The sequence below is a fragment of the Schistocerca gregaria genome, chromosome X (genome assembly GCF_023897955.1).
Source record: "Schistocerca gregaria isolate iqSchGreg1 chromosome X, iqSchGreg1.2, whole genome shotgun sequence".
In the NCBI taxonomy this organism is placed as follows: Eukaryota; Metazoa; Arthropoda; class Insecta; order Orthoptera; family Acrididae; genus Schistocerca; species Schistocerca gregaria.
This window is the reverse complement of record NC_064931.1, coordinates 745,825,286-745,847,592: the sequence shown is the minus strand read 5'-3', so window position 1 is coordinate 745,847,592 and position 22,307 is coordinate 745,825,286. Positions and strand designations below refer to the sequence as shown.

The window sequence follows — 22,307 nt, the reverse complement described above, 5'->3', positions numbered from 1 at the left end:
ACGAACGACCGAAATAAAATAGGTCCAGTAAACAATTAGCTTGCTTTTGGAGCAGAAGCTGGGTTTAAAGGAGAGAATATTTCTCCAGTATTTAACCTATTAAAGAAATGGTGAAACGGGAAATACTTCATTACACAGTCAACTTGCTCTTGGATCCGCCCTGTCAGGCATACCTTTTATCAAATTCAACACGTTCCTCGCCGCGTGGTTTGAGGCGCCTTGCCACTGTTCGCGCGGCTCACCCCGTCGGAGGTTCGAGTCCTCCCTCGGGCATGGGTGTGTGTATTGTCCATAGCGTAAGTTAGTGTAAGTCAGCATAAGTAGTGTGTAAGCCTAGGGATCGATGACCTCAGCAGCTTGGTCACATAGAAACTTCCTACAAATTTCCATTTCCATTTCAACCCACTTCTCCCTACACCTTTCCAACTTCAGGGCTTCCCTCCTTCCTTTTCTTTCCTCACCTTGACCTTGGCCTGGCGCCCATCGTAGCTATTTACGTCCCGAATTACCTGTTTTCCTGTCAAGCATCCTCCCACTTTATCCATATCCCCACAATGCAACCCACCTGAACCAAATAGCTCCACAAACTACCCCAAAGAACCATTCCATCTTCCAACTCTCCATTACTCCTGCTAAATGTAGATACCTCTCATCGAGTGGTAATGAAGTGCAATACAGTGCAGAGTTTGTTTCAATTTTTTCGTAACTCATTGTTTTTAAATGTCGCACAACGTTGTCAAACAGAGCATGACTTGGATGATATATGAAAAGAGCAAATTAAACATTTTGACTTAACAACAAAGAAATTGGTTCACCAACTTTTCAACAACTTTGAGAGCAGAAGCCAAATTTCAAAGATATGGTGGAAGAGCCGAGTGATTTCTATGGTGAAACGTGACAAAGAAGGAAATGATCCAAAGAATTTTAGACTAGTCGCACTACTATGTCATCTTTACAAATAGCTGCAAAGACTGATTTTAAATCGCCTGCCATCTTTAACTGACCCCTTACCTACACCTCAGTAACCTAGAATTATTTCTTTCTTTCTTTCGCTACTGCCTTTACCCCGCATCGTGCGCAGGGTCGGCAGGGTTATGTACGGATTTGGCATGGTTAAGTTAAGGCGTGACCGGATGCCCTTCCTGCCGCCACCCCATACCCCCTGGGACGCAATTAGCAAACCCCAGCTGCCTGGCCTAGTGTAAATAGTGAAATAGTGGGAATGTGTTTCAAATGTCTGCGAGTCGTGTAACTGAGGCGGGACGTGGGGACCAGCCCGGTATTCACCAAGTAGGATGTGGGAAACCGCCTAAAAGCCACATCCAGGCTGCACGGCACACTGGCGGTCGTCGTTAATCGGCAGGGCGGATTCGATCTGGGGCCGGCGCTTACCCGAGTCCAGGAAGCTGCGCCTTAGCGCTCTCGGCTATCCTGGTGGTTCTCAGTAACCTAGAATATGACCTGGAAAAAGCTGTAGGCCTACTGGACAGTTGCTAAATCTCACACAGTTTATAGAAGATGGGTTTGAAGCTTGTAAAATGACATGAGTGGTATTTGTCGTTTTATCAGCAGGATATGGCACTGTCACTCACCAGCTACTACTATCCAAAGTCTACAACCCGGCCAAATATGTTAGCCTAATTAGGCTCATCGACACTCTTTTGCAGAATCGTAGGTTCTTTGCCGGTTTCCAAGAACAGCGTAGCAGATGGAAAACAGCCTCAGCCTCCCACAGGGAAGTGAATGACGAACCCATAGCATCCAATAGCGGGAGCTTCTTTTATACCGACGAGCTTGCTCTAGCCACCCAGAACACAGATTTTGAATCCATAGGAAACACCCTCGCGAACGCCTTAAACAACTTCCCAGGTATTACAACGCAAACCAAATCCCACAAAGACACCAGTGTGTACTTTTCGTTTGAAACACAGGGAAGCTACTCGAAAATTAAAGACAGTAAGGTCAGATGTCGAACTGGAACAATATGAGACCCCAAAAGTCTCTGAGTAACACTTGATAGATCTCTTACTTTGAAGAAGCACTGCATGAACCACGAATAAAAAGTTTCCACCAGGAACAGTCTTGTATGGAAAATAGCAGGAGTCATCACCTGCGTAAATTGCGATATAAAGAGGCGCAGCACAAGTATTGGAAACGGATATCTTCTATCAAGAGATACAGAGAGACAGAAAGAGCACACAGACCGGATGAATGATACTTTGTGTTTGGTAGAGGCAAAAAGACATTGCTGTGATTTCCAACTCTCTATAGCTACTTAGATAACTGAGTGGCTTAACCACAGGGTTGGGATTTTCAGATAACTTAGTTGTCCGACAACCCTCGATAAACGTTGAAATATGAAAAATGCGAATCAAAATTATGGTCTGGATCTGCATGGTAATGAGCGAAGACGATACCAACTGAAACTGCTGATTCATAGATCCGGAGGCGGAAATAGTTAACTGCTGCCATTATGAAATATGATATTGTGACAAAACAGAATCTCCTATTGCCTCAATCTCGTGGTTAATGTGAGGAACCTAATTTAGTCAAGGAACTGTTCGAACAGCTTGTCAAAATGTCGTAATTAATCAGCCTTTAACATATTCTTTTCTATTTTCAGATACTGAACGTGTGGGGTGCAAATACGCATAGACTGTATAAGACAGCACATGGTTTCATTGGGGTAGCTTTATACTTAAACTGACGGAAAAAGAATCGCAGCAAGAAGGAGGATTTCTGCGACATAAACAGAAGTTGGCAAACGTGATTCTACATTTGAAAGATGATGTGTATAAAAATTTCACGCCATCTACACAAGAGTAAAGAATGATAGGCCACGAAATGGAAACCACAGTGAAAATCAAAATTGTTTTATTTGCAACAGTTAGCTACAACTTCCAGCTACTTATCTCCATAGTCGCAGATCCAACTTAGACGTTTGTCGTAGCGTTGTACCAACTTTCCAATACCCTCGTTATAGAAGGCAGCCGCCAGTGCTTTCCGCCAATTCTCTACGCTTGCCTACAGCTAGTTGTCTGTGCCAAAATGTTGTCTTCACAGCCAGCGGTTCATGTGAGCAGAGATGAAACTCAGAGGGAGAAAATTACGGGCTATATTGTGGGTAATCAAACATTTCCAATTGAAAACGATGCAAGAGCATCTTCATTGCCCCTGCAGAATGCGGCTGACAATTGTCTTGAAGAAGAAAACGCACGACAGTTATGTAATATTGGCTGCATAGCTTCAGGCGAAATTTCTCAGCTGGACCTCGCACTTGGTGGGAGACACTATTGTTTTAAGTATCTTAGTTGCTCCCTTTGTGCTCAGAACTAAAAAGAAAGAAGTAACGCGATCGACGGGCATACTACAGACGCTGCCCAACACACCTATGCAAAACTTCATCGGATTTTCACTGTGGCTTCCATTTCGCGACCTATCGTTCCTTACTCCCAGAGTAACCCTCATATATGAGACTGTAAATCAGGTTTGCTTAAATACACACTATAACGGTCATGAGCATTAGTTACCTTTGAGATTGGACTTGGTAAGTTGATGTTAGCCAAGAATGCCTTTAAGGCGACAAAGACGCCATTATCAACACCTGACTGAGTTTGAATGAGGTCGTGTAACAGTACTACGAGAAGCTGGATGTTCCTTCTGCTATATTGCAGAAAGTCTTGGCAAGAATGTAGCCACTGAACATGAATTCTGGCAGCGGTGGTCACGAGAATGTAGGGTCACGAGAGGACCGGGCTCTGGACGGCCCCGTTGCACTGTGGAGAGGGAAGATCATCGGGTTCGGCGTACGGTTCTGGCGCGTCGTACTGCATCTCCAGTAGTAATTTGAGCACCAGTTGGCACCACAGTGAAACAATGAAATGTTACAAATCGCTTACTTTAAGAACAGCTCCGAGACAGAGGCTCTGTAGTGTGCATTCTACTGACCCCAAACCACCTCCATTTGCGACTTCAGTGGTGACAAGCGAGAGCTCATTGGAGGGAAATGTGGCTCAAAAATGGCTCAAATGGCTCTAAGCACTATGGGACTTAATATCTGAGGTCATCAGTCCCCTAGACTTAGAACTACTTAAACCTAACTAACCTAAGGACATCACACACAGCCATGACCGAAGCAGGATTCGAACCTGTGACCGTAACAGCAGCGCGGTTCCGGACTGAAGCGCCTAGAACTGCTCGGCCACAACGGCCGGCGAGGGAAATGTGCAGATTCGTTGTGTTTTCTGATGAAAGCTGGTTCTGCCTCAATGCCAGTAAAGGCTATGTGATGGTTAGAAGGAGGCCTGTTGAGGGCCTACAACCAACCTGTTTGCGTGCAAGAGACACTGGACCTACAACAGAAGTTATTGAAATGAAATTGAAATTGCTCTGAGCACTATGGGACTTAACATCTATGGTCATCAGTCCCCTAGACTTAGAACTAGTTAAACCTAACTAGCCTGAGGACATCACACAACACCCAGTCATCACGTGGCAGAGAAAATCCCTGACCACAGAAGTTATTGTGTTGGGTGTAATTTCGTATGACAGCTGGAGCACTCTTGTAGTTGTCACACGCAACCTGACAACAAATTTGTCCGTCAATCTCGTGATTCGACATTTTGTGCTGCAGTTCATGAACAACATTCCAAGGAGTGGTTTCCAACAGGATAACGCATGCTCACATACCACTGTTGTAACTCAACATGCTCCACAGAGTGTCAACAAGTTGCCTTGGCCTACTAGATCACCCGATCTGTCTCCAATCGAGCACCGATGGGACTTCATCGGACGGAAACTCCAGCGTCATCCACAATCAGCATTAACTGTCCGTTCACTGGTCGACAAACTGCAACAGGAATGGAACTAACACCCGGCACCTGTAAAACGCAATGCATGCACGTTTGCATACTTGCATTTAACATTCTGGTGGTTACACCGTTTATTAATGTGCCATCTTTCACATTTACAGTGGCTTGTCTCGCACTTACGTCGGTCTGTGATCTAGCAGTGTTAATCACTTAAATAAGTTACCTAGATAAATGTATTCCCGAAATTTCATTACTCTACATTAATAATTTCGTGGTGTTGCGATTTTCTTTTCAGTCAGTGTAGTAGTGCCTAGAACTAGCGTCCTAGCGAGCCAACGCAGAAGCGCAGCCTAACATTTTTATTGCAGGTGGCCTGCCGTAGTACTTGGTAAATCCCTGCCCTGACGTTGCTGGTTCCACGACGTGGAAGTGTTGGACGCTGATTCGCCGCACTATTTCCTCCGAGAGAAACAAAAGATGACTGCTACTTAATGAAATTGCGTGTGAGAATACATATACGTCTGAGGCGGTTTTCACTAGGCAATGCAGCTTGCGGCTGTATTTGATACCACTAAGAGCTGCGGTTGTACTTGCTAGAAATGCACCACACGTTACCATCAATGACGGATAAACTGAAGTTGAACAAGCTTGCAGAAACTCACATACAGGAACTGACGCCCACATATATTTTCTCGGGAGTTCTGAAACAGTCAACATGTGGAGGTGCTGCAGGAATTAAGACGATTTAGTTGAAATGGCCGATAGTTATTCCGGAGCTGCAAAAATGCCAACTTCCGCTGACGATCGTCGGTAAATATGGCGAAGACGTGGATTTCGACCGTAAACCTGAAATATTTTATGATCTCATAGGGAGCCAGGAGCTCTGTATAGAACGGTGGCCAAGAGCACTGTTTTTCGCTCAGCTTTTTTTGAAAAGAAATTAAGGGTTTTCAGTCTCTGTTGACGTGCCGGTGCAGAACTGCTGCAGAGAACAGGTTGAAGTGTCTGAAAAGATCGCCAAAGGGGGCGTCAGCAAAAGGATATGAAAGCCACGCAAGGATTGAATGGTGCGTTTTGAACAGTTCCTGTAGGTCGTTATTACATGTGGAAATAGTGGGTCCACCTCCGTGGAACCTGTGAGGACCACGCAGAGTGGAGCTTGGACTTGCACGAAGCATAAAACTACGATGGAAATTCGTCATGCCTAGGTACCGAACGAGTTTCCCCATTGCTCTATCAGGTCGGTGACCCATAGGCGGACATGTGCCATGGCAGATACCTGAATCGGACGGTCACTTCGAAACATTCAGAGACTATATATATGGTACCACACATGTTTATTTGCGTAACATTATACTTAGTAACAGTTACATCTCGTGTCCAGCTGGGTAACTGTTCAGGTGCAGAATGAAGTCATACCGCAGGCAGGCTGTCATAAGTACTTGCTGAATCCCTGCCTCAATGTTGCTGGTTCCCCAGTGTGGGAGTGTGGGATGCTGAGCTGCCACAAACGAAAGCCTTTTCTCAATCTTCCAGTCTTCGTATGTACAGAGAAAACAATGCGTTCTTGCGTAAAAATGCTGCATGATCAACACTACAGTCTGTAGAGGATAATATGACTATTAGAGACGAAAAATTGTTTACTTCCTTGGCTGAATCTTAAGCTAGCCTCCCGTCAAGGAACTGCAATTTTTACGTGTTTGGCTGACCATTTTGAAGTTTATCTTGCGTTTATTGCAGATATGAAAATCGTTACTGACTTATGTGTCTCTTCGTATCTATAAGCTCTCAAATAACTGTTAGCTGAAGAAAAACTGAAATTTGTAAATAGTATATGCAGTTCGTCTGAAAATAAGCCAGAGAAGAGATGAGTAAATGGGAAAAAATATTTATTTTTCACTTATTGATAGCACGTTGAAGTGTATTATAGTACATATTAGACGTTGTTTCCTTGAATTCTCAGTGCAGTTTATTCTGCAAATATATATAGTGTTCAGAAGAATTGGGATAACATGTTACCAAATTATATCTTTGTCTTACGCCAATCAAATAAATAACAAAACATCATTACATCCTCATTCATTTACATAACACGAACTGAAGTGTCCAACAAGTGTCGAAAACAAAGTAGAAATAATTATTTATATCGTCATCCAGGGTGCTTTTCAGTGGACTTTGAGAGCTTCAGAAACGTGTCTGCCCTCCGTGAGCGTTTATCACCACCTAATACCTACGTGGTGTGCTCCGTATAAGTCTACGGAGGTCATCCTGTGGTCTCCGTTCCCATCCTTCAATGAGACTTCTTGGAGAGTCTGTGGTGGACGAGGACGACCTCCAGCACGTGTATCAAGCATGTTCCGCATGTTCTTGACATGGTTTAGGTCGGGAATCGCTGCTGGACATTCCATTACTTCAATGTCCAGGCTTTGCAAGACATCCCTCGTCCGTGAATAAGACGTTTTGCCAGTGACGAAGGTACCAGTTGACGTAGGAACGGCAGAACTGAAGGCGAGCTGCGGGACGTCCTTGTGCCAACAAGCGGGGTACTCGAACTGGACGTCTGAGTCTTAAGGTCCTTTCTCGTAACCTGTCCGTTACAGTCTGACTGGACGCAGAGACTCCAGCGGCCCTGAGATCGCTTTGCAGTGCTCTGGCGTATCCGTGCGACGCCGCAACGCAGAGATGGTCAGATATCGCACTTCACGCAGGACTGTAATGCTTCAGCGACCTTGTCTAACTTGCCTTGTGTACTGACCTCTCTTCCTGTAGCGTGTCCACAACCTATGGATGACAGATGGAGATAGATTGGCATCTGCAGCACACGAAGGAAAGTACATCCTTCTTGAATAAAATAGAGTACCCTTGCAAGTTTCCTGCATTAAAAAGTCGCTCCGCATGTTCTTGGTTGAATACAACATCCAAAAATGTCAGCTACCGTCTGTGTACCTTATTAAAGAACGCTGGGACGGAGGTACTCACTTTCTTTCAGGGGTCACCTGATACTACAGGGTGGTAAATTGATCGTGACCACGCCAAATATCTCACGAAATAAGCATCAAACGAAAAAACTACAAAGAACGAAACTTGTCTAGCTTGAAGGGGGAAACCAGATGGCGCTATAATAGTTCCGCTAGATGGCGCTGCCATAGGTCAAACGGAGTTCAACTGCGTCTCTTTTTTTTATAGGAACCCCCATTTTTATTACATATTCGTGTACTTCGTAAAGAAATATGAATGTTTTAATTGGACCACTTTTTTCGCTTTGTGACAGATGGCGCTGTAATAGTCACTAAGGTATGGCTCACAATTTTAGACGAACAGTTGGTAGCAGTTAGGTTTTTTAAATTAAAATACAGAATGTAGGTACGATTGAGCATTTTATTTCGGTTGTTCCAATATGACACATGTACCTTTATGAACGTATCACTTCTGAGAACGCATGCTGTTGCAGCGTGATTACCTGTAAACACTACATTAATGCAATATATGCTCAAAATGATGTCCGTCAACCTCAACGCATTTGGCAATACGTATAAAGACATTCCTCTCAACAGCGAGTGGTTCGCCTTCATAATGTTCGCACATGCATTGACAATGCGCTGACGCATGTTGTCAGGCGTTGTCGGTGGATCACGATAGCAAATATCCTTCAACTTTCCCCACAGAGAGAAAGCCGGGGACGTCAGATCCGGTGAACGTGCGGGCCATGGTATGGTGCTTCAACGACCAATCCACCTGTCATGAAATATGCTATTCAATACCGCTTCAACTGCACACGAGCAATGTGCAGGACATCTATCATGTTGGAAGTACATCGACAGTCTGTCATGCAGTGAAACATTTTTTAGTAACATCGGTAGAACATTACGTAGGAAATCAGCATACATTGCAACATTTAGAATGCCATCGATAAAATGGGGGGGGGGGGGGGGCAATTATCCATCCTCCCATAATGCCGCACCATACATTAACCCGCCAAGGTCGCTGATGTTCAACTTGTCGCAGCCATCGTGGATTTTCCGTTGCCAAATAGTGCATATTATGCCGGTTTACGTTACCGCTGTTAGTGAATGGCGCTTCGTCGCTAAATAGAACGCAAGCAAGAAATCTGTCATCGTCCCGTCATTTCTCTTGTGCCCAGTGGCAGAACTGTACACGACGTTCAAATTCGTCTCCATGCAATTTCTGGTGCGTAGAAATATGGTACGGGTGCAATCGATGTTGATGTAACATTCTCAACACCGACGTTTTTGAGATTCCCGATTCTCGCGCAGGTCGTCTGCTACTGATGTACGGATCAGCCACGACAGCAGCTAAAACACCTACTTGGGCATCATCATTTGTTGCAGGTCGTGGTTGACGTTTCACATGTAGCTGAACACTTCCTGCCAGGAAGTTTCATATCAGCGCACACTCCGCTGTAGAGTGAAAATTTCATTCTAGAAACTTCCTGTTTCCTTAAATAACGTAACTATTCGGCTAACGGTCCGGAGACTTGGACGATGTCGTCGAGGATGCCGAGCAGACTACATAGCACACGCCCGTTGGGCATTTTGATCACAATAGCCACACATCAACACGATATCGACCTTTTCCGCAGTTGGTAAACGGTTCATTTTAACACGGGTAATGTATCACGAAGTAAATACCGACCGCATTGGCGGAATGTTACGTGATACCACGTACTTATACGTTTGTGACTATTACAGCACCACCTATCACAAAGCGAAACAAGTGATCCACATAAAACATTCATATTTCTTTACGTACTACACGAATATGTAATAAAAATGGGGGTTCCTATTTATAAAAAACGCAGTTGCTATCCGTTTGTCCTATGGCAGCACCATCTTGCGGGCCAACCATAGCGCCATCTGGTTTCCCCCTTCCAGCTAGACAAGTTTCGTTCTTTGTCATTTTTTCGTTTGTTGCTTATTTCGTGAGATATTTGTCCCGGTCACTATCAATGGACCACTCTGTATAACGCATAACACAGCCGATACGTTGTGAATGTCTTTAGTTGTTGCATACATTGAATGCGATGATCTCAGACTATACAATAAGGTCGCAGAGACTGCCTGTATCAAAATGTATCTAACATACCGGACTTCAATACACGTGTTCACTTGACTCTTTTGAGAACTGTATGTACAGGGTTTTTGTTTTAACGTGAGACAACTAAGTATAGGGAACGGAAAAGTACGTTACCATACGAGTAGCTTATCTGCTAGAAATCTCAATGTGTAGTCACATTATTTGTACTTTACAATCACATCTGCAACACTCGTGTAACATTTGAACATCAGTATCAACCGTTAGTTACACAAAGCCTTATATTTGCCTCGTAAATGAAATGTATAACCAAATGGGTCGGTCCTTAGTTACAAAAATAGGCACAATGGGTACTTGTCTACTACCGCGAATGGAAAACAATGGTATGAGTAAAGCATACGTATTTTTTGGCGTAGAATCCGGATATGCAATAAATATGGTGGTTTCCCATTTGAAAATACGAAGTTGATCCAGCCCACGCAAGAGGTGTGGTTAGGAGATGGCCAGTTGTAGCACAGACAGATATCTCCTTTACTAATATGGACTTTTCACCTAGAACATTTGTTTCGTATGATGCGCCGCTTTCGAGATAGTTGTCTCAAGTTAAAACAAACACCTTGTGTATACAACTTCTTTCTAAGAAACGCGTTAGTGAGACGAGTGTGGTGAAGTAGTTTTAGGTTTAGTTTATAAATTTTTGAATTTAACGCCATATTTTAAGTCAAAGTAGTTGTTAATAAGTATTTATTTAGGAATATTTATTAATTGACGCTGAAAAGTTAAACCTTTATTTGTTACGAACAGCTGGAGACGGAACCTGTCGAGTGGATAAAACCGACGGAGACATTGCCCTTCGAAGTCGCGGGTGAAGCTGCTGATCCAGAAATAGAAATCGATGCTGAAGATGCTGATGAACCTGAAACCACGACGGCGGAAGTACCAGAGACCACGGTACCTGAGTTTTCTGGACCCACGCGAGTTCATCCCTTCCAGCCTCACTGGGTAGTCCCTGAAGTTGAAGTCGATGCTGAACCTACCGAAGAATCCAATTCTAATAACGTAGCTTCACTGGAATTCCCAGAGGACGCGGAGGAGACCACGTCAACGCCTGAGCCGACAGAAGCCACGGAAGTGACGACGCGGCGCTCCAGGCACAGGTCGAGGAGCAGACACAGGTCCAGGAGCCGGCTGTTCGACAGCGAGAACCTGGAGCTGGAGAACCAGCTGGAAGAGAGCGGGAGGCACCACCGCCGTCGCACCAGGGACACCAGGGCAGCGCCTGGGAGGCACGGCCTCTACACGCCACTGGCCAGGTAGGCTTCGCCACATCAAGTACAATACACACATTTACGTACACGATACTTTTTATTGTTATTTTGTAACGGTAGTGCCGGGATGGGTACACTAGTTCACATCACAAAATGTCCAGACACTCTGTGGCCAAAATGGTACTGAAACAGAGGATGACAGACTAAAGGACTAAGTACTAAATGTCTTTTTCCAAAGCTGTTCCACAGAGAAAGACTGCACTGTAGTTCTTTCTCTAGATTGTCGCACAGATGACAAAATGGTAGATATCGAAATAGATGACAGAGGGACAGAAAAACAATTAAAATCGCTCAAAAGAGGAAAGGCCGCTGGGCCTGATGGGATACCAGTTCGATTTTACACAGAGTACGCGAAGGAACTTGCCCCCCCCCCCCCCCCCCCCCCCCCTTGCAGCGGTGTACCGTAGGTCTCTAGAAAAGCGTAGCGTTCCGAAAGATTGGAAAGGGTACAGGTCATCCTTGTTTTCAAGAAGGGACGTCGAACAGATGTGCAGAACTATAGACCTATATCTCTAACGTCTATCAGTTGTAGAATTATGGAACACGTATTATGTTGGAGCATAATGACTTTTCTGGAGACTAGAAATCTACTCTGTACGAATCAGCATGGGTTTCGAAAAAGACGATCGTGTGAAACCCAGCTCGCGCTATTCGTCCACGAGACTCAGAGGGCCATAGGCACGGGTTCCCAGGTAGATGCCGTGTTTCTTGACTTCCGCAAGGCGTTCGATGCAGTTCCCCACAGTCGTTTAATGAACAAAGTAAGAGCATATGGACTATCAGACCAATTGTGTGATTGGATTGAAGAGTTCCTAGATAACAGAACGCAGCATGTCATTCTCAATGGTGTGCCGCAGGGGAGTGTCGTAGGACCGTTGCTACGCACAATATATATAAATGACCTTGTGGAAAACATCTGAAGTTCACTGAGGCTTTTTGCGGATGATGCTGTAGTATATCGAGAGTTTGTAACAGCGGAAAATTGTGCTGAAATGCAGGAGGATCTGTATCGAATTAACGCATGCTGCAGGGAATGGCAATTGAATCTCAATGTAGACAAGTGTAATGTGCTGCGAATACATAGAAAGAAAGATCCTTTATCATTTAGCTACAGTATAGCAGGTCAGCAACTGGAAGCAGTTAATTCCATAAATTATCTGGGAGTAGGCATTAGGAGTGATTTAAAATGGAATGATCATATAAAATTAATCGTCGGTATAACAGATGACAGACTGAGATTATTTGGAAGAATTCTAAGGAAATGCAGTCCGAAAACAAAGGAAATAGGTTAAAGTATTCTTGTTCCCCCACTGCTTGAATATTGCTCACCGGTGTGGGATCCGTACCAGATAGGGTTGATAGAAGAGATAGAGAAGATCCAACGGAGGGCAGCGCGCTTAGGTACAGGATCATTTAGTAATCGCGAAAGCGTTACGGAGATGATAGACAAAACTCCAGTGGAAGACTCTGCAAGAGAGATGCTCAGTAGCTCGGTACGGGCTTTTGTTGAAGTTTCGAGTACGTACATCTCGCGAAGAGACCATTAGGATAAAATCTTAGAGATTAGACCTGACACAGAGTCATACCGACAATCTTTCTTTCCACGAACAATACGAGACTGGAATGGAAGGGAGAACCGATAGAGGTACTCAAGGTACCCTCCGCCACACACTGTCAGATGGCGGAGTATGGATGTAGATTTACATGTAGAATATCACGGTCAAACTGTGTCCGATGTACACCATTTCCACACAAGAGTCGTCCTGTGCTGTATACTTCTGTTTTGGAATACATTTCCAGTTCTCACGTTATTTCATTCGCACGCTGTGACGCACCTATCAACCGTACTGTAGCATAGCTGTGCCTGTGTACTCGGCCGCGCGGGTTAGCCGATCGGTCTGAGGCGCCTTGCATGGTCCGCGCTGCTCCCCCAGTCGGACGTTCGAGTCCTCTCCCGGCCATGGGTGTGTGCGTTGTCCGTAGCGTTAGGTTGGATGAAATAGTGTGTAAGCTTAGGGACCGATGACCTCAGCAGTTTGGTCCCATAAGACCTTACCATAAATTTCCATATTTTTTTCCTGTTTACTCTCTGGTGACAACGCCCCACTCTGTTGCGCGATGGTGATAGCGTGGGATGGCAAGTGTAAGTCGCGTTTCGAAGTCCCTCTCGTGTATGGAATAATTGAAAACCGGCCAATTCTATTCTACACGAGACTGATGTACAGAAGGACAGCGGTGGCGAGCAGCTGTGCAGGAAGGCAAGTTGGAGATGTAACACTTAGTTCACACTGCTCTCTCTTATGTACTTGGGCCCCAGAATGATGTGACGTCCCCTCTCCCGTTTTGTTGTCGCTGTTGATGTTGAGCCGCCACTGCTACAGCTCGGTCGGTGAAATGGAGGCGCGACGAGCAGTGATGGTTGTCCCCGTCGGATAACGTGGGACAGCACCTCAAAATCTCTAAAGAAAACTGTTCCTCGCGTAATGTATGAAAGTTCGTTTGCGAGTCCGCACAGTCTTCTCAGCGATGAGAACTGCTGATTTTCATTGTCTGTTATGGTTTTATGATAATTTGCTATGCCCGGTTAGTTAGTTATTGCAGTATTGAGTGAATCATTCATCACCGGCGTCGTTTTACACCACTGAAGCGAAGACAAATTCATTTGCGGGTCAGTATCAGTAGTTGTTGTTACGTTGCTAGGCAGAATTGCTCACTACGGCAAGACGCAAATCCAGAGATAATCTATAACGCTATCTTGTTTTCGTGCGTCGTGATAGTATTTCGGCAAAACACTCCTTTCAATGCTCAATGTTCATCAAGTCACTCTTTGCCGGCCGGAGTGGCCGTGCGGTTCTAGGCGCTACAGTCTGGAACCGAGCGACCGCTACGGTAGCAGGTTCTAATCCTGCCTCGGGCATGGATGTGTGTGATGTCCTAAGGTTAGTTAGGTTTAATTAGTTCTAAGTTCTAGGCGACTGATGACCTCAGAAATTAAGTCGCATAGTGCTCAGAGCCAAGTCACTATTTCAATTAAAATGTTCACAGTTAATTAATTTTGGTCATCAACTATCACACAGTTCAATTAATGATGGAGCCAACACGTGAGATTTCCCTTACTGACTAACAATTTTATTGTTCCTTCTTATCAATTAGTTTGTAATCATCACACCACGCCGGCCGCGGTGGTCTCGCGGTTCTAGGCTCGCAGCCCGGAACCGTGCGACTGCTACGGTCGCAGGTTCGAATCCTGCCTCGGGCATGGATGTGTATGATGTCCCTAGGTTAGTTAGGTTTAAGTAGTTCTAAGTTCTAGAGGACTAATGACCACAGCAGTTGAGTCCCATAGTGCTCAGAGCCATTTGAACCATTTGAACCATCACACCACACGCACACCGATGGATCAGATCAATTGCGATTCTTTTCAATTCGGTGATCGTGACAACTGCGACAACTTTTACAATCGTCGTATTTGTATCATCTTCGTGTGGTCGTATTAATGTTTCCTACTCAAGTCTAATCAGGTACTGCAGTCTTCGATACTATGTCCATTCTTCGTGTAACTGTTCACTTTGATGAAAGTTGAGTCCAACAATAATATCTCCAATAATTAGAGTTCATTAACTCGTAGTACACTATCAGAATATCACTTCAGTTCAAGTTCTCAAGTGAGAATAACTGAGAACAAAGTCCGCGCATCTCTATCACACAATATTACTTTTTTTTTAAAAAAAAAGGTACTATCTCGTAGCGTTCCGTTTGTAGTACTATAACAAACGGTGCTCTCTCTCGACTTGATAGTAAGTAAGCTAGCAAGCGACTAACTTTTCCATGATCGAGCATTGTAGACGCATTGAATTTCCTTTTCGCCGCCTTTACAACTCTCTTTCACAATAAGTGTTGTCTCTGACCGACATACTACTTTTGACTTAACTTTCGTCGTACTGATTTGCAGTTATTACTGAGATGTTTGATAGCTAATTAAAAATAACCTTACTTTCTTTCCAGCTATGTATCATGACACTGATTCCCGTATGGAAGACATAGTGATAGACATCCCTGGGGTTGTAAAGCAGCTGAATGGGTTGAAAATGAATAAATAGCCAGGTCCTGATGGGATTCCAATTCGGTTTTACAGAGAGTACTGCATTGGCACCTTACTTAGCTTGCATTTATCGCGAATCTCTTTCCCAACGTAAAGTCACGAGCGACTGGAAAAGAGCGCAGGTGACGCCTGTATATAAAAAGGGTAGAAGGACGGATCCTCAAAATATCCTTAACATCGGTTTGATGCAGGGTTCTCGAACATATTCTCAGTTCGAATATAATGAATTTCCTGGAGACAGAGAAGTTGCTGTCCATACATCAACAGGGCTTTAGAAAGCATCGCTCCTGCGAAACGCAACTCACCCTTTTTTCACATGATATCTTGCGAACCATGGATGAAGGGTATCAGACAGATGCCATATTCCTTGACTTCCGGAAAGCGTTTGACTCGGTGCCCCACTGCAGACTCCTGACTAAGATACGAGCATAAGGCATTGGTTCACAAGTATGTGAGTGGCTCGAAGACTCCTTAAGTAATAGAACCCAGTACGTTGTCCTGGATGGTGAGTGTTCATCGGAGGTCAGGGTATCATCTGGAGTGCCCCAGGGAAGTATGGTAGGTCCGCTGTTGTTTTCTATCTACATAAATGATCTTTTGGATAGGGTGGATAGCAATGTGCGGCTGTCCGCTGATGATGCTGTAGTGTACGGGAAGGTGCCGTCGTTGAGTGACTGTAGGAGGATGCAAGATGACTTGGACAGGATTTGTGATTGGTGTAAAGAATGGCAGCTAACTCTAAATATAGATAAATGTAAATTAATGCAGATGAATAGGAAAAAGAATTCCGCAATGTTTGAATACTCCATTAGTAGTGTAGCGCTTGACAAAGTCAAGTCGATTAAATATTTGGGCGTAACACTGCAGAGCGATATGTAGTGGGACAAGCATGTAATGGCAGTTGTGGGGAAGGCGGATAGTCGTCTTCGCTTCATTGGTAGAATTTTGAGAAGATGTGGTTCCTCTGTCTAGGAGACCGCTTATAAAACACTAATACGACCTATTCTTGAGTACTGCTCGAGAGTTTGGGGTCCCTATCAGGTCGCATTGAGGAGGACATAGAAGCAATTCAGAGGCGGGCTGCCAGATTTGTTACTGGTAGGTTTGATCATCACGCGAGTGTTACGGAATTGCTTCAGGAACTCGGGTGGGAGTCTCTAGAGGAAAGGACGCGTTCCTTTCGTGAATCGCTACTGAGGAAATTTGGAGAACCAGCATTTGAGGCTGACTGCAGTACAATTTTACTGCCGCCAACTTATATTTCGCGGAAAGACCACAAAGATAAGATAAGAGAGATTAGGACTCGTACAGAGGCATATAGGAAGGCATTTTTCCTCGTTCTGTTTGGGAGTGGAACAGGGAGAGAAGATGCTAGTTGTGGTACGAGGTACCCTCCGCTACGCACCGTATGGTGGATTGCGGAGTATGTATGTAGATGTATATGTTGTAACATCGCACCCGTCACTTATCTGGTTTTGGCGTGTGTTCACCCCAGCTAATTGACTAACAGTTCAACAGAGAGTGCAAACCCGCCGCAAAGAAAGTAATAAGGCCCTGTGACTCCTGATTGAACTGCGGTGGCAGTGTTGACATTAATTGATTCAAAATTGATGACTTTTAATTAAAAAGGGGTGTACATTGATGTTATATTCAGCTATTGAACACCAGATGCAAATGTTGAACATAAAAGTAATTAAGAAAATGACTTGGGATTTCGACTACTTGATTGAAAACAGATGCAGTCGATTAGCACAAATTTATTTTAATCCACGACCTTCAACGTCACATTACAAGACTCTCCTATCAGGCAGTGGTAATAAATTGCGTTTGCGTGGAGTAAAGCTCGATAATTCAAAAGTAATTCCTATCGACTGACCCAGGCGTAATGCGAAGTGCGAGAAGAATTCTACAACACACGGCCCATGAAACCCTCGTGGAAACTTTGCCGACGTGATCAAACAAATTAATCAGTGGCCGGAAAGGGCGCAATATCACCAAATTCAGCGTGGCGGAGCGGCGTCGTTGTGCAGACGTCGGCCGACCTCGTGGTGCTGCAAGGCTGCGCTCGTCTATTCACTCCTAGCTATCTTGCTCAGTACAAAGCTGCACGAAAACTTTCTATCTCCAAGCTCAATCTTTCCATTTGCTAAGTCCTAAACTGGAGAGATGCTCACTCTTTCTCAGGCAAGCTGAGTAAAGAACGCCACGTCCGCGCTCTAGGCAAGCTGGGAACGGAAGACCACTACGGAGACTTCTCCCAGTCCGCTCTTCACCTCGGTTTCCCCTCCAGCAAAATCATTTACGCCAATTGCAGCGCAAGTCGCGTTAATTATGCGTCGCTTCCCAGCGCTGACCAATGCCTGCTCTGGGAAGTGAACAAATTGCCACAAAATTTCCCTTCCTCTCAACTTGTGCTATTTAGCTCCTTCCAGGTCACCCATCAAGGTTAGCATCTGCACAAACACCAATTTTTCTGACTCCCAGGAGAGTACTTCAAATTCCTATTCCCATCGGAGGCTGGCGTATTTCATTCTGTCGCTCTTCGCCTGATTTACTTCAGACTCTGCGGACTGTGAATTCAGCGTGAAGTTGCTATAGTCACGAACACGCATATTTTGACCTCAGTTGACTGCCCCACCGTAGCTTTGTGCGACTTTCTCGCATGTTTCACTGAAAACAGGACGACGGACATTTAGCAACAGGCGTACAAGCTCTCCGTCTGCTTGGGTCAACCACCCACTCATCTTCAGGCAGCTGGAGGCCGCGTTCCATTACCGCTTTCTCAGAGCCTGAGTCGCCCTAAGCTGCCTATTGTCGCTTCCCTTCGCCTCTCTCTCGCCGGCCACGATCAATTCTGAATACTTCCCTGGAATAAACTAGCCTCCAGTAAATCGACGGGTTTCCACAAAGTTTTCATCTCGTGTGATTTACTTTAAAACCATCACCCGACATTAATTATTCCAATACGTCCATACCATACCCTCTACAAGATGCATTGTGCCTTGTCAGTCATTTTTGTTCAGCCCTACTGTTCGCTCAACGTGAGTTAGGTGATCTTTAATGACTTCATGTAAGGGGCATAGTTCTTGCCATCTTACAATGTAGATGACATACTCAATAATTAGTGAAATTGGTGTTCATCAAAACTTTAAGGTGTTACATTATTGTCAAAGTTGTTGCACCTGTCAGGATAAGACTTTAAATTATCATGATATTCTTATTTGGGTTTAGGGTTTCTTGGGGTGTTAGAGTGAGAGTGTGAGTGTTGTTTCAGGCCGCTGTCTCCGTACTACGTGTCGCACCGCGCGGGCGACGCGCACGCGTGCATGGTGCAGCAGCTGAAGGAGCTGGTGACGGACATCGCCAGCGACCTGGAGGATTCGGCGCACATCGCGCAGCGGCGCACGCTCGAGAAGATGGCCGTCGCCGTCGAGATGTGCCGCGCGCTGTCGCTGCCGGACCTGCAGCGCGCGCTCGCCGGCATCATGGACGCGCGGCGTAGCGACACCAGCCTCGTCCTCACAGAGCGGTAACACTCACGTCTCTTCACTTCGTCACGTACAAAAAGCCAAGCTGCGACCTTCTTTACATCATTACAGGCTTATATTCCCTGACGCAGTGGTTCCCAACGCTTCTTACAAGAGGATCTTACCCCTTCTGATTGATGATGTTTGGTTCGTGGGGCGCTCAACTGCGCGGTTATTAGCGCCCGTACATATTCCCAACCCTCACTCAGTCCAATCGCGCCACTTTCGTGAATGATGATGAAATGAGAGGGACAACACAAACACCCAGTCATCTCGAGGCAGATGAAAATCCCCGACCCCGTCGGGAATCGAACCAGGGACCCCGTCCCTTCAGATTTAGTGGTAAGATGGCCCAGTGAATAGCCCGTCAAAAGCTGAAGACAAATCAAACATGAAAACAAAGGCAAAATAGAAACAGTGAACGGTCCAAGAACAAGAAGTACAATAGAGAGCAGCCTAAAAACAGCCTGCGCTTTGATCTGAGAGTGCCGAGCTGCCGAGTCGTATTCAAAACTCTCTCACACCATTATTTTTTTTCCCAGCATTATGGACTGTCTGTATGGTCATTGAAATATTTGTTCTATTTCTGTACAATAGAGAGCAGCCTAAAAACAGCCTGCGCTTTGATCTGAGAGTGCCGAGCTGCCGAGTCGTATTCAAAACTCTCTCACACCATTAATTTTTTTTCTCAGCGTTATGGACTGTCTGTATGGTCATTGAAATATTTGTTCTATTTCTGTAATCTTGGCAGTTATTGTACTATACATCTGTTATAGCATATGAGTTATGTGGTAAGAAGACATTACCAACGGAAGTAAATGTGATGAATAGTGAAAAAAGGCTAGATACCACATAGATGTCTCACAGAAACCCGGTGGAGGTTCGAGTCCTCCTTCGGGCATGGGTGTGTATGTTTGTCCTTAGGATAGTTTAGGTGAAGTAGTGTGTTACGAACTGATGACCTTATCGGTTAAGTCCCGTGAGATTTCACACACATCTGAACATGTAAAAAAATCCTCACAGAAATGCCGGCCGCTGTGGCCTTGCGGTTCTAGGTGCTTCAGTCTGAAACCGCGCGACCGCAACGGTCGTAGGCTCGAATCCTACCTCGGGCTTGGATGTGTGTGATGTCCTTAGGTTAGTTAGGCTTAAGTAGTTCTAAGTTCTAGGGGACTGAAGACCTCAGATGTCAAGTCCCATAGTGATCAGAGCCATTTGAACCATTTTCTCACAGAAATGGGACAGTAAATAAACGGGTGTGAACTATGTTGCAAGAAAGGAATTCGAGGGTGAAGACTTCCAAAATGGAACGCAAATTCGAAAACCTTAAAAACATGTGTGTTGACAGCACACAGAGAAACTATGTGATTGTGAAACTGTTGAGTTCATTTCTTGCAGTTTATGTGACAAAATATTATGTTTTCATCATATCCTTGAGAATGAACAAATTCACATACATACGAACACTTATATCGGGTTGTTGTTGTTGTGGTCTTCAGTCCACAGACTGGTTTGATGCAGCTGTCCATGCTGCTCTATCCTGTGCAAGCTCCTTCATCTCCCAGTACCTACTGCAACCTACATCCTTCTAGATCTGTTTAGTGTATTCATCTCTTGGTCTCCCTCTACAATTTTTACCCTCCACGCTGCCCTCCAATACTAAATTGGTGATCCCTTGATGCCGCAGAACATGTCCTACCAACCGATCCCTTCTTCTGGCCAAGTTGTGCCACAAACTTCTCTTCTCCCGAATCCTATTCAATACTGCCTCATTAGTTATGTGATCTAACCATCTAATCTTCAGCATTCTTCTGTAGCACCACATTTAGAAAGCTTCTATTCTCTTCTTGTCTAAACTATTTATCGTCCACGTTTCACTTCCATACATGGCTACACTCTGTACAAATACTTTCAGAAACGACTTCCTGACACTTAAATCAATACTCGATGTTAACAAATTTCTCTTCTTCAGAAACGCTTTCCTTGCCATTGCCAGTCTACATTTTATATTCTCTCTACTTTTACCATCATCAGTTATTTTGCTCCCCAAATAGCAAAACTCAATAACTACTTTAAGCGTATCATTTCATAATCTAATTCCTGCAGCATCACCCGATTTAATTCGACTACATTCCATTATCCTTGTTTTGCTTTTGTTGATGTTCATCGTATATCCTCCTTTCAAGACTCTGTCCATTCCGTTCATCTGCTCTTCCAGGTCCCTTGCTGTCTCTTACAGAATTACAATAAGGAGGCATAACTCACTCTCATACCAGGCGTAAAAATCGGGTGCGTCACTGAGAGGTTCCTGTCATATGACACACGTACTGTCACTAATGGTGTGTAGGACACACCAGATGTGTTTTTCGGTGGAGGATTCGGTTTATTTGTCGCCTTGTCATCAAACGTTTGCGGTTCCCATAGGAAAGTCACTTCCTTTCGACTGCTAATAGACTAGTTGTAAAGAATCAACTGTCATTATAGGTATCTACTTTACACCTCTCTGTAGCAAACGGACTTTACTCCACAACACAGACACAAAATCGAATAAAGCAAACAGTGAAAAAAAAAAAATGGCACGAGGGAGCTTTTAACACTACTCAGCCGCTTGGCAATCCACCACGATAACCACTGAACCATGACGCCATATCTTTTACCTGCTGCTGTGTCTTGCACTTGTTTTTAGACCGTAGACTTACTATTTTGCATTTTTTCACAATCCAATACACCTGCTTCGTGTTTCCATGATTGTCTGTGTTCTGTATTTGACCGGCTATCCGCTGGACCCTTTTACGAATAAATCTTAGGAGGGAGCGACAGGGAGCTTCCCTTGTTAGACCATTACATTAGTTAGTACCCACGCCCCCCCATCTCCGCCGCCCACCGCCTGCCATCTGCAAGTGCATCGCAAGTGCTACCCACAACTCCTTCCCTGAAAGGAAAACTAGCTGTCCACAGTGAGGGTACACATTTGTTAGAAAACATGCTTCCCCTGCATTACCCCTCTCCATTGTGGCACTTGCTTGACCCGTGCACTGCAACCCCATTTAAAATCAAACAAGTGAAGACGTGTGCACAATACTTACTGTTGGTAAATCACTTCATTGCTGCACTCCTTACTTCTAAACCGGCAGAAACTGGACGACTTCAGGCTGTTAATGCTTTGTGTCTAACCACTCCAATAATAATAATAATAATAATAGTAATAATAATGATACTGTGTGCAGCACTATAGTAGCCCTTATTCAGTTATTGCTGTGTCACGCTGTCAATTAATTCATGTATTTGTTCCGAAGCGAGTAATGAAGCAATTGCTGGACTACTGCAGGTACTATATACAGCTTGGAGAAGGCATTTTCGTGAGATATTTAGCATCTGCTACGCATATGTCTCACTTTTATCATCAGTGATATACGGGACAAAACAAAAAATGTGTGTAGTGGTGGCCAAATGTGATGGGAGAGCACAGTGATAAAAGTCGGTCGTC

General features: G+C 44.7%; 1 protein-coding gene across 2 annotated transcripts in view; it reads left to right on the top strand.

The window, feature by feature from the left end:
- The window catches only part of LOC126299533 (vitellogenin-like), a 398,678-nt gene that overhangs the window by 130,370 nt on the left and 246,001 nt on the right, over positions 1-22,307 (top strand). For both annotated transcript variants that reach the window (XM_049991515.1, XM_049991514.1), the window contains 2 exons: positions 10,668-11,176; positions 18,568-18,822. In XM_049991515.1, the coding sequence (XP_049847472.1) occupies positions 10,668-11,176; positions 18,568-18,822 (764 nt within the window). The remainder of the gene's footprint in view (positions 1-10,667; positions 11,177-18,567; positions 18,823-22,307) is intronic.